Here is an 11,478-nt window from a genome sequence, read left to right as displayed (position 1 = left end):
ATGGCAAAACAAAACAAAACAAAAATAGTTGAGTTTGTTTTGAATAGTGTTTCCACTGTTTGGGGAAACCAAAGTACACTTGCATGTATGAGTACCAAAATAGGAATTGTGTAATTTCAGTGTTCTGTGTACAAGTTAAATGTTCTTATGTTTGGATTTAAAATTGGCATTGCATAATATAAAAATGAGTGGCGGAGTGCTTGCCTAGCATGTGTGAGGCACTGGGTTCGATCCTCAGCACCACATAAAAATAAATAAATAAAATAAAGGCATCCTGTCCATCTACAACTACAAAAACTTTAAAAAAAAAAAAGAGTGGTAAAATGTATGCAACAACTTTAAATTTTATTTTATTTTTACTTAGAATGACATTAAATAGTGACAAAAAAACAAACAAATAAACAAACAAACAAACAAAAACTAAAAAAAACCCTCCAGAACCAAAACAACAAAAACTCAGGACAAGTTGAGAGTGCAGTTTCAGAAGAAAGGAAAAAGCATTATTATATTTTAGTACTTTTAATGACATATTTTTTTCCTGATTTTTGAACAAGAGATCCCACATTTTCATTTAATACAGAGGCCTATAAATAAGTAGCCGGTCCTATGCACTGTACATTTGGAAGGTCATTTCCTCATGAATTTCTAGTCTTTGCTTCAACTGATGACCTCTGACTGAAGATACTGTAAATATTCCATGCTTTTCACCACTTCTTGGAACTTCCATGTGACTGCTGGGTTGTTGGGTAGAATTCCAGCTCTCAGTGGAGCTTTGCATTGGAATCAGACCATATAGTAGAGGAATAAAAAATCTGCTTTCCTAAGGTAGAAAGACACAATAACCATAATGTTCATCAATCTCTTGAGATTTGGAGTTCTAGGACAGGTATCGGTAGGTTGAATCTGGACTGCCTTGTGATTTTGTACAGCCCTTGAGTTGAGAATGGGTTTTACATTCTTGTTTTAAAAAAATCAAAATTAATAACATTTCATGACACATAAAATTATTTGCAATTCAAATTTCAGAGTCCTGAAATAAAGTTTCATTGGAATGCAGCCATATTCCTTTATCTTGTCTATAGCTGCTTTCTGTTACAATGATCAAGTTGAGTATTGAATAGAGAAACTTTATGATTGCAAGACCTAAAACATCTACTCTCTGGGCCTTCACAGAAAAAGCTTCCAAATTGCTTTAGGAAAAAAGGCATTAACATGAGGCTAATGAATGGATCCTTTTGAGATTTTCCTGTTTAGATGAGGGACCTGTGCTGGGAAGTATCCAGTGGTCCTAGAAGAACTGGAGATAGGAGCTTGGTAAAATGCCATATATGTGCCATCTAGAGGTGAACTTTTCAGTTGCAGAATTTCTGAGTTTTTCCAGACTTATCCACCTGCCCAGACACATGGGCTTTCAAGATTATGCCTAGTGAATGTTTAATATTTAAATGTCAAGTGCTGGTACCGACTGTTATTAAAACTTGAGTGAAATTGAGTTAAAATGTATTTCATAAGTATCTCCCTAAGAAAAAAAATCACAACTAAGTATTTATTAGTCTTCAAAAAACAGAAATGTGTGCATAGCAACTTTTTTACTTATTTGAAACCAAACACCCAACATTCTGTAAAAGTTATTAAGAAAACAGATATTTTTGCTAAGGAACTTTAAGAGTAGAAATTGTTTTCTATTTCTCCCTCATATTTAAAATAATGCAGTGGTGCCAGATCCTTTCTCAAATTATTCTTTTCTCTAAAATGAGAGCTAGAAGGGAACCCTTTGTTCTGTCTTGCCATTGGCTACTTTAGATGTCTTTTCCTCAATGGACTGAATTCTGGATGAAAGAACTTTACCACGTTGATCTATCTCTTCGACCACCGTCTTTACCAGTGTGGTTTTGGATAAATCTAGAAGTAAAACATATGTGAATTCATATATTTAGCTTAAAAGATTATGACAAAGAATTCCATTGTTGATTGTAATGTAATACATTTTTTAGTGAGGGAGTAAGTAAAGATTTATAATGATAATTTGGGATAGTTAGATAAAACTAAAAATAATACTTTCAGTTCAAAGCACTTTTTAAAAAAATCATTTCACGGTAGACTGTTGCCATAGTGTATGACTACCTTTAATGTAAAAGTATTTACTGCAACAGAAACAGAACTAGATTTTATTACCTTTAGATGAATTTCCTGAGCTTTCTGATCCAAAGCTTTTTGATTTGGAGCATGAACTGCAAAAAAGAAAGTTTATTCTTTTATATTTCTGTGTACTATCACTTAATAAATATTGGTTGAGTCAGTGAGCTCAAAGGAACTTTATGTGACAAAAACAGATCTTAGTTTACGCTGGAGAAAATATTAAGATTTTTCGCGTGCAGGAGCTGAAAGTAATTCATTGTTATCTAAAGAGAGGCCAATTTTAAAAACCATGTTTCCATTTGATTTTTTTTTTGTAAATCCAAGAGTTTAAGATAAATACATATTCCCCTCGGATCCATACATTCACATATTTATGGATCCTGGGAGTGCATTTATTTCAGGGCAGCAGGGATATTAGGAATGAACTGAAAAAGGGCTGAAGCCTGGAATTGGGGGGTGGGGAGAATCTTGAAACGGCAAGGATTAGCAAATTCGAGGAATGGGAGCTTGTGCGGGACAAGCGGAGTCATCCAAGGCAGATGAGGAGGATGCAGTGATGGAGGAGAGGACCCCTGAGGCAAGAAAGGGACGTGCTTTTGTGCAGTGGGAATAAAAAGACGTGGATGTGCAGAAGGCTAAGGGGCAGGGGACGGTTACAGCGCGGAACTTTCCCCTGGTTTTACTTACTTTCCATCTCCATCTATCAGGCGGCAGTAGGTCTCAATTTCCTTCTCCAGATGGGCCTTGATGTCCAGGAGCTGCTCATACTCCAGTTTCTGGCCCTCGGTCTCGGTCCTGACCTGGTGCAGCTGCTCCTCCAGGGCCCCGATCTGAGCCTGGATCTGAGCCAGCTGCGTGCAGTAGTTGCCCTCGGTTTCTGTCAAGGAGCACTCCAGGGAGCGTTTCTGAGGACATCAAAGATACAAAGCAAAGGAAGAAACCACCCTGAGGACTGCATAGTGTCGTGTTTCTCAGCAGCCAGCAGGACTGCTCCCGGGGCAAGTTTTGGAAATGGGTGGGGCTCCTCACAGTAAAATGGGAGTTGAAGGCTGGGGTGGGCCAGACACGCTGGATGACCTGAGAGGGACTAACTAACCTTTTTCCCACTAGACTTGTGAATGACCCACTAGATATTCATGATATTTAGGGGATACTTCCTCTTAGGACTGATCTACATATGAAAGTACTTTTGGAGGTTGCACAGTAAGAAATCAATTCAGGAAAATTTGTATTTTGAAGTTACGTATTTACTTTGGGGCTGCCTGTTGTATTTCAATTACACTCTGCTACTGTCCCTATCCTATTCTAAGACCTGTCGTGCTTTTGTTTCCTTTTCTAATCCATCCTGGATTATCTGTCAACCACCAAAGGATGGACGCACTTGAGAGGGAATGGACACCTTAATGGATGGGTTTTCAAGGCCAGAGGTGCATCTCACGACGCAGTACAGGTCATTATCTCAATACTGCTCTTGTGAATAGTATACTTCCTCTCTTCTACTTCCAGAGTCTGTAATTTGTCTTGGCATGTGATCTTTATTTCAATTAAAGTAATCTCCCTCTTTCCCTTATCAGGTAGAAATATGTCTGGGCAGTTATTACTTGTCCTGATATTTGTTATTATCAGAATGTCCACCACCCCTCTCCTACTCTTTCATTTTCTTTCTTTCTTTTTTTTTTCCTTGTGTGGAGTGACTTCTGTGCTTGAAATGAAACATTTATTAAAAGATGATGCAAAGCTTTGTCTGACATTTTCTGGAGGGTTGGGCCTAAGTTTAAAAACACTTTTATTTTTTCCTTTTAATTGTGGCTGTGGCACTATTCTTAAAAATAATTTTGTACATTGCTAAATATATTATGTATTGATTTTGTTCTAGAATTGCGAAGAGGTAGCTATGAAATATTCATTGTAACAGGCAGACAGAGGTTCAATGATGCTGAGGACCTAAGAAGGCTGACTTAGGATGCCAACTTAGGCTGACCAGCTACTGATGTGGAGGGCACTGGGCTCTCCGGGAGTGTTTGGGTGGATGATGATCAGGATGGTAAAAGGGATGGTGAGCCAACAAGTAGCAAGATTCTGGTGAAGTAAGGTAATTTCAAAGCTCAGCAGTTCAAAGCTTAATTTCCCCAAAGATGTGTCCTCATAGGGTACTCCTTTTAAGTTTGCTAATGCTCTCAGAAGTCAGAGGGAACAGCCTCTCTGGGTCACAGCCTCATCACAGGCTGGCCTGTCGATGAGGAAGGTGGGCAGGATGAACTTGGAAGTCTGCATACTACAGGAAGCAATTGTGAATGTTAGGTTGAGATAGCTCCCAACTAGAAATTGATTTATATTGTCTAGCTATAGGAAATTGAACTTAGACTACACCTTAGACCAAAAGGCAGGGAAGTTAGGTTCTATGCCACCATTATTCTATAATTCAGTGGTGTTGGATGTTAAATGGGCTTTCTTGGGTGGATTATCTCAGGACCCCAAGCTATAATACTACTGAATCTAACTGCTTTGTAATATCATAGCTTCTTGTGTGCAGATGCTTAAAAATTCTAATCTGGGAACTCAGGAATTTATTTCCCTCAATATTCCTCAGAAACAGAAGCTCATGAGGCTACTGCAGCCTCAATGTCCAGGGGTCTAGTTTCAGGGAAAGGGGAATGTGGAGAGGAGGGTTCTGGGAACCCAGAGTGATAGGGAGGGGCTTAGGAACCAGCTAGAAGCAGTGGTGAGGATGAGAAGGACATGCTGGTTAAACTTGGGGTCTGGCAGTGGTAAAAACAAGTTCCCCCTAAATATTATAAAGTAACAGAGTACTGCATTTTTTTTTTAGCATGGCTAACTAAATAAAAATTTCTCATTTTAATATTTACTTATTATTTATTTATTTTGGTGCTGGGAATGGAACTCTGGGCCATGTGTGTGCTCCACAAGGGCTCTGCCACTGAGCTACACCTCCAGCTCAAGACCTTTCCTATTGCTTTGAGTCATCTTTTCCTTCTGTCTCACTGCACTCACCTCTGTAGCAGCTGTTCTTGTCTTTATATTACAACCTGAAGTCCTCGGGGGCAGAAAACCTCTTGTGAAGATGGAAGCTCATAGGCCACATGTGTGTCATAATTCTCAAAATTAAGGTTTTTGGGCTCTGCCAACCCACATCCAGAAGTGAAGTGGGCTTTAGTCCTAAACTGCCTCTGAAGCAATCCAGGTGCTCTAATATGTGCCCAAGTGGCCGCCTGCCCAGTTCTCGGAGGTGTGGGCTCTGGGATGGGACCTCTGCCCAGGAACTGTGGGAAGGAGGGTGGGGACAGTGCTCATGTGGAGTTTGGATATGTACTCTCTTTTCCTTTGCCTGGTGAAAAGCACCGGGTGTCTTTTAATGTCTTCATCAATTTTAGGAGGTGCTGGTGTGACCTAGCTCTGCCCTATGTGACTGAATGACCATAGCCTATCGCTTAATTTTCAGGTAGTGTCACGCTGCTGCTACTTGCTCTGCGGGGCTGAGATGAACTATGCTAAGGTGGGAACTATATCACAAGTTGATTTTTTCCATGAAAGGAGTTCTGAGCACGGTCCGGGAGGAGCGACCTCAATGAAGTCTGAGAGGAAGACAACGCACTTTGCTCGGGGACATTGTTTTTTCTGTTCCCTTCCACTCTATTTGCGGCTGAAGCTGTTGCAGGGAAGAAGAGAAGGGCCACTCTTGGGGGCTTTCTGGAGTCAGGCTGACCTGCGCTCGCACCTACCGTTGCCAGGAGGGACTGCAGCTCGATCTCCAGCGTCTGCAGGGTGCGCTTCATCTCTGTCAGCTCGGTCCTGGCGGAGGCGGCTGCGCCAGTGTCGTCGGAGATCTGCTGCTGCAGCGTGGCGCTCTGGAAGGCAGGGTGCAGAGGGTCACACGGGTTCGGAAACTCGCCACGGTGGTGTGGGTGGGCCAGGGGCGCTGACCTCACCTTCTCCTGGAACCAAGCCTCGGCGTCCCGCCGGTTCTGCTCAGCCAGGGCCTCGTACTCGGCGCGCATGTTGTTCAGCAGCACCGTGAGGTCCACCCCGGGGGCGGCGTTCATCTCCACGTTCACGTTGCCTCCCGCCGCGCACTGCAGAGCCTTCATTTCCTGGAGGGGAACGCAAGAGGGATTTGAGGCTCACTGATCACACGCAGTCTGGGAAGAGTTCTCCAAGGCATTACTTTAGACCCCCTCCCCCAACAGGAATCGGCTTATTCCACCCATGTTAATGCCAATCATCTATTTAATTAGTTATTTGTTCATTAAAACAGCCACAACCACCACCTCTGCAAAAAGCAGTCGGCACCCCAAGAGGTTTTTATTATTTTCCGTGAGAAGGAACTACAAAGACCAGAGAGGGTGTCACCACATAATTGTTGACTCAATGGTTGATGGAAATAAAGTGGAAAAACCAAGCAAAAATCCGAACCCTTGGAACTTTCATCTTAGGGACATCAGCAATTGTTTGTTGAATAAGTATTACATGCCAGGCACTGTTCTAAGCACTTTCTTTATGTGTACTAATTCAAGCTTTTCAACATCCCTCTGAGGTTGGTGCTGTTATTAGACTTATTTTACAGATTAGGAAACTGAGATACAAAGAGGTGAAGGAACACGCCTGAGGTATTAGATTTGAAAAAGGGCAGTTTGAAGATGGCACCCTGGCTCCTGAGTGTCTGTTCTTAGCAGTTATACTGGACAGGCTCTCTGTTCTAGGGTAGGTCGCAGGGGGAAATCATGAATCTGCCTGTCAGAGAATGTATTTCTGCACAGAGAAACAAACCAATGGCCTGAACTTAGTTCTTTGGGTGGCTGACTTTTTCATTGGAACTGCTAACCAAGGACTGACACCTTCGCTTTCTTAAACCATCTTTTTTATGACCCTAAGTCTATGACCTTCAGTGTCTGTCAAGAGCAAAGGATGTGCGTCATCCAAGGAAACCACTATTAATAAATTTTCATATTTTGAGGTTTCAGTAAGATTTTGTGGTGAAGAAAAAAAATTCTTGTTGCTATAAAAATATGAAAATTGAGTTGCTTGAAGTTCTACACTCAGTGCATTAGAAGGTACCCTTTTTCAGTGGGTGTATCTTAACTGGAAGGGGACAGTGAATCCTTCTGTGAACCTTACCCTTCCCGGAATGCTCCCTGCTGGCTGGTTTGCTGTGGTTGTCATTTCTCCCCTTCCTTCCCCAGATTTGTTTTTGAGGTCACTCTCTACCGTGCATGGTCTCCTTTTACTCTCCTGCCAATGCTCTCTGGTGGTCCATTTCTTCCCGAGCCCTTCTCTGTGGCCCTTCCCTTTCTTCGTTTCTTTTTTAAGGTTTTCTTTACTAATTTCCCTTCTCTTTTTTCTTTTCCATAATGGTCCCATTTAGAACAGGTAGATTTGGTGTTTTGGCCCTTTTAAACCATTAACGGAGTACCTCCTGTCATGGGGTGGGTTCTGAAAATCTGTCACCCACTATTTTGGAGACTTTTGCAATTACTTCTAGAACAATCTTTTATTTTTTCTTTTTGAGGGGATTGAAGCTGTGTGGTATAACATGTCAAATAAGGGTTTATTATTGGGGCTGGTGCTGTAGCTCAGTGGCAGAGTGCTTGCCTACCATGGTGAAGCACTAGTTTCAATCCTTAGCACCGCATAGAAATAGATAAAATAAAGACATTCTGTCCATTTATAACTACAAAAAAATTTTTAAAAAGGGTTTATTATTGTGCAGTGCTCGACATTAAAGTCAATCCAGGCTCATTAAGTGCAGAAAGAAAAAATGACAGGTGTAGTGGCGCATGCCTGTAATCCCAGCAGCTCGAGGCTAAGGCAGGAGGATCACAAGTTCAAAGCCAGCCTTAACAGCTTAGCGAGGCCCTAAGCAACTCAGTGAGACCCTGTCTCAAATAATAATAATAATTTTTAAAAAAGATCAGGAGATGTGACTCAGAAGTTAAGTGCCTCTGGGTTCAATCCCTGGTACAAGAAAGAAAGAAAGAGAGAGAGAGAGAGAGAGAGAGAGAGAGAGAGAGAGAGAGAGAGAGAGAGAGAAAGAAAGAAAGAAAAGAAAAGAAAGACATCTTTTCTTAGTCAGAGAGGTCCTTTATGAGAATACTGACCACAAGATAGGTTTATGTAGATGAAATAAAAAATCTAGTATAAAGAAAGATAGGTGTATTCTTGCAAAAGTAATGTATTGTTTTCAAATGGATAGAATTTATTAACCTGAAAAGTGGAAGGGTATAGAATAATTGTTAATGTTTATAACCTTCAGGGATGGGATTAGAACAGCAGATCAGGAGAAATGAAATCCTCCTTTATATGCCTTGGCATGAATGAATGATTACAATGAGCATGGATTCCTATTATAATTTTAACACCCCTCCCACCAAACATTTTAAAAGTACAGAATTCTGATTTGACCAGAAGCAAAGCTGCTCCTACCTCCTCGTGGTTCTTCTTGAGGTAGGTCATCTCCTCACTCAGGGATTCGAACTGCAGCTCCTGGTCGGTCCTGCAAAGCGTCAGCTCGTCCAGGACGCGCCTTAACCCATTGATGTCTGCCTCTACGTTTTGGTGGAGGGTGAGCTCGTTTTCATACCTTGAGGGTATTTATTTCAGTGTAAGTTAGACTACTTCAAGAAATGGGAGAAGAAAAATCTTAACTGTTTTAAACTGAGAATTAGAAGTTGAATTAGAACTCTAAATATTATAAAAAATATAAAGAGAAAGAAGTGTCCTATCTCGTCTCCCCCAATTCTGTACAGGATAACCAGCAGTTATTCAAACACACAAATTCCCATAACATATTCCAATTAAATAAAAGTATATCATTTTGAAATTTTATTTTTGTTTACTTTTTTGCTTAGTTGGCAAACTGTTAATGGATATCTACTTGGTGCTTGGCACTATTCTAGGTGGACAAAGAGATGCCTGGATATTTTGTTTGAAGAATGTAATAAATATGTTTAAATTGTGAGTATAGTTGATTGTAATGTAATGTAAATTGCTTCCTTTAATCTTTTTAGGTTATAGTTTATTCTACTTGGGGTGAAATCAAAATTCTATTTGACAAATTAAATAGCTAGGAAACTTTTTCTAGAGCATGATTATTTTCTATCACTTACTTTAGCCGGAAATCATCAGCAGCCAGTCTGGCATTATCAATCTGCAGAATGACATTGGCATTAGCAGCAGTGGAAGAGATTATCTAGAAGAAATCAAAAGGGAGACCACACAGTAAGTGTGCTCTTATTAGTTATTATTTCAGGAAATAAAAAATTACACAATTAAACTTTTGCATAAAAACTTACTTCCTTATGTAATAATCAAAACACTTTAATTTTTAAACATAAAAGATGTTTTTTGCCCCCGGAGGCACGGGGGATTCGAACCTCGGCCCTTGCGCGTGCTAGGCAAGCACTCTACAAAATGAGCTATTTCTTCAGCCCCCCAAAAAGAAGTTTTCATTTATTTTCATATAGTCATATAACTTTCAGAATATAATACTTTCTTATCTATGAATATATTTCAAAATGAACAGAACTAATAACATTATAGCTCTATTGGAATTCTTGAAACAGTGTCTATTTTTGAGTAATGAGAAGCATTATTTATTTAAATAAGTAAAAAAATACAAGTACAGTCAAGTCTGTCTTTTATCTCTCTTCCTTTCTCTCTCTTTTCCTTTTTTTTTTTTATAAACTGGGAATTTAAACAGTTTTAAAAACTGTTGTTGCTTAACTATTGAGCCACATCCCCAGTCCCTCCCCCCACTTTTATATTTTTCATTTTGAGGCAGGGTCTCACTAAATTGCTTACAGCCTCCCTAAATTGCTGAGGCTGGTCTTGAGCTTGTGAACCTCTCGCCTCAGCCTCTTGGGTCACTAGGATCACTGGTGTGCACCACCACACCTGGGCATGAAGCATTTCTTGACGACCCCAAGATATTTCTTTTTGTTAGATATTTCTTCCTTTTGAAATACAATTTTTGATTTCTCACCTTATTTTTAAGATCCTCGATGGTTAGGTGATATCTGCTGTAGTCATGATCGAGTCCGCGGCAAGATCCAGGGCCATATTTTTCGTACCAACTCTTGATCTTTCTCTCCAATTCTGCATTTGCTTCCTCCAGAGCTCGCACATTATCCAGGTAGGAGGCCAGGCGGTCGTTGAGGTTTTGCATGGTCACCTTCTCATTCCCAGAGAGGAGTCCCCGTTCATTTCCAAGGGCACCTCCAGCATGGCTCCCTACATTGGGGGCGCCCAGGGCACAGGAAAAACCGCCGCCAGCCACAGAACTGCCGCATGCACTGCTGCCTCCAAATCCTCCACTGGATGGTCTGGCTGACCCAGGTGCAGACTGTAAGCCAGTACGCCAGGACCCACCAGAAAACCGGAGCGACATGGTGTTAGGGGAAACCTGTGCCTCTGCTGTGGGCAACCGTCAAAAACCAGAATATCTGTCGTGGGCTGATGGTTTCTTGGAGCTTTTATATACCATTATTGGGGGTGTATCCTTTCTGTCTGCCAACAGAAAAGTGGCATCATTTAGATTAGCATGAAATTATGTATAATTGGATGATTTAAAAAAAAGTAATGAATGTCTAACATCTCTGAGTGTTGCTTCAGGATATTTATCTCACATAAAATAGGGTTTGTTCTATATTAAGTTCATTATTTTAGCTTCTAATTTTGAGTGAGTAATCCTTGACTTTCATCTGGATCCTAGGAATATGCCATCATTATCTAGTGCAGGCTACGATCAAATGTTGAAAGTTAACTAAGATCTGGATGGGGCTCTGTCAGCTACAGTAGGGTCTCAATTACCATCGAGATGTGCAAAGGACTAGTAACTACAGACACAGATAGTTCATCCCATGAGAGCCCCTCCCTCTCAAAGTGTTATTAAAAAAAAAAAAAAATATATATATATATATATATATATTCCTGGTGACTTCCCTGTTCTTACTGTGATTACACCAGCTCCTTATGACCTTGGACAATGACACACATGTTGACGTATTCCTTTTTTTAAAAATATATGAGGACCTGCTCAGTGCTCTGTGTTAAACACATAAATAAAAGACAGGGTGCTAAATAAGTGGAGAAAAGAGGGTGTTACTGAGGTCAGAATCTGTTGTCAGTTCCAGACAGGGGCTGGACGGTGTTTAGTCTTCCGTGTTCCTCTAAAGAGACAGGAATGGATATACTAAGCGGAAAGCGGAGGGCCACATGATCAGGTTGAAATAAAAGAAGGCGACCGGTCACAAGGTTAAGCCATGGTCCAGGTGGGAGGGTGAAGGCAGGGGGGATGGAGAGACAATGGAGTTGGGAGGATATGGG

General features: G+C 40.9%; 1 protein-coding gene across 3 annotated transcripts; it reads right to left on the bottom strand.

Moving 5' to 3' along the window:
* Positions 1 to 439: 439 nt before the first annotated feature.
* Positions 440 to 10,545, bottom strand: LOC306657117 (keratin, type I cytoskeletal 28). 3 transcript variants are annotated; one of them, XM_079132844.1, is made up of 9 exons: positions 10,136 to 10,545; positions 9,261 to 9,343; positions 8,578 to 8,734; positions 6,087 to 6,248; positions 5,880 to 6,005; positions 2,827 to 3,044; positions 2,176 to 2,231; positions 1,849 to 1,902; positions 440 to 820 (listed from the first exon to the last, which is right to left on the bottom strand). In XM_079132844.1, the coding sequence occupies exons 1-9, from the start codon at positions 10,538 to 10,540 to the stop codon at positions 762 to 764; spliced, it is 1,320 nt and encodes a 439-aa protein (XP_078988970.1). In that variant the 5' UTR covers positions 10,541 to 10,545; the 3' UTR covers positions 440 to 761. The 3 variants fall into 3 exon arrangements, with proteins under 3 accessions (XP_078988970.1, XP_078988969.1, XP_078988971.1); XM_079132843.1 differs by having other exon boundaries at positions 440 to 1,902; XM_079132845.1 differs by lacking the exon at positions 1,849 to 1,902.
* Between the last annotated feature and the right edge of the window lie 933 nt (positions 10,546 to 11,478).

The sequence above is a fragment of the Sciurus vulgaris genome, assembly GCF_902686455.1.
Source record: "Sciurus vulgaris genome assembly, chromosome: 3".
NCBI lineage: Eukaryota > Metazoa > Chordata > Mammalia > Rodentia > Sciuridae > Sciurus > Sciurus vulgaris.
Note: the sequence above shows the minus strand (reverse complement) of the source record. Positions and strands in the feature narration are given on the sequence as shown.

Excerpts from the sequence above, each read along its gene's own strand:
- LOC306657117 (XM_079132843.1), bottom strand. The coding sequence starts at position 10,540 with ATGTCGCTCCGGTTTTCTGGTGGGTCCTGGCGTACTGGCTTACAGTCT. Across the intron at positions 9,344-10,135 it reads TCGAGGATCTTAAAAATAAG|ATAATCTCTTCCACTGCTGC; the intron begins GTGAGAAATCAA and ends GATTTCTTCTAG. Across the intron at positions 6,006-6,086 it reads AGGCTTGGTTCCAGGAGAAG|AGCGCCACGCTGCAGCAGCA; the intron begins GTGAGGTCAGCG and ends CCTGCCTTCCAG.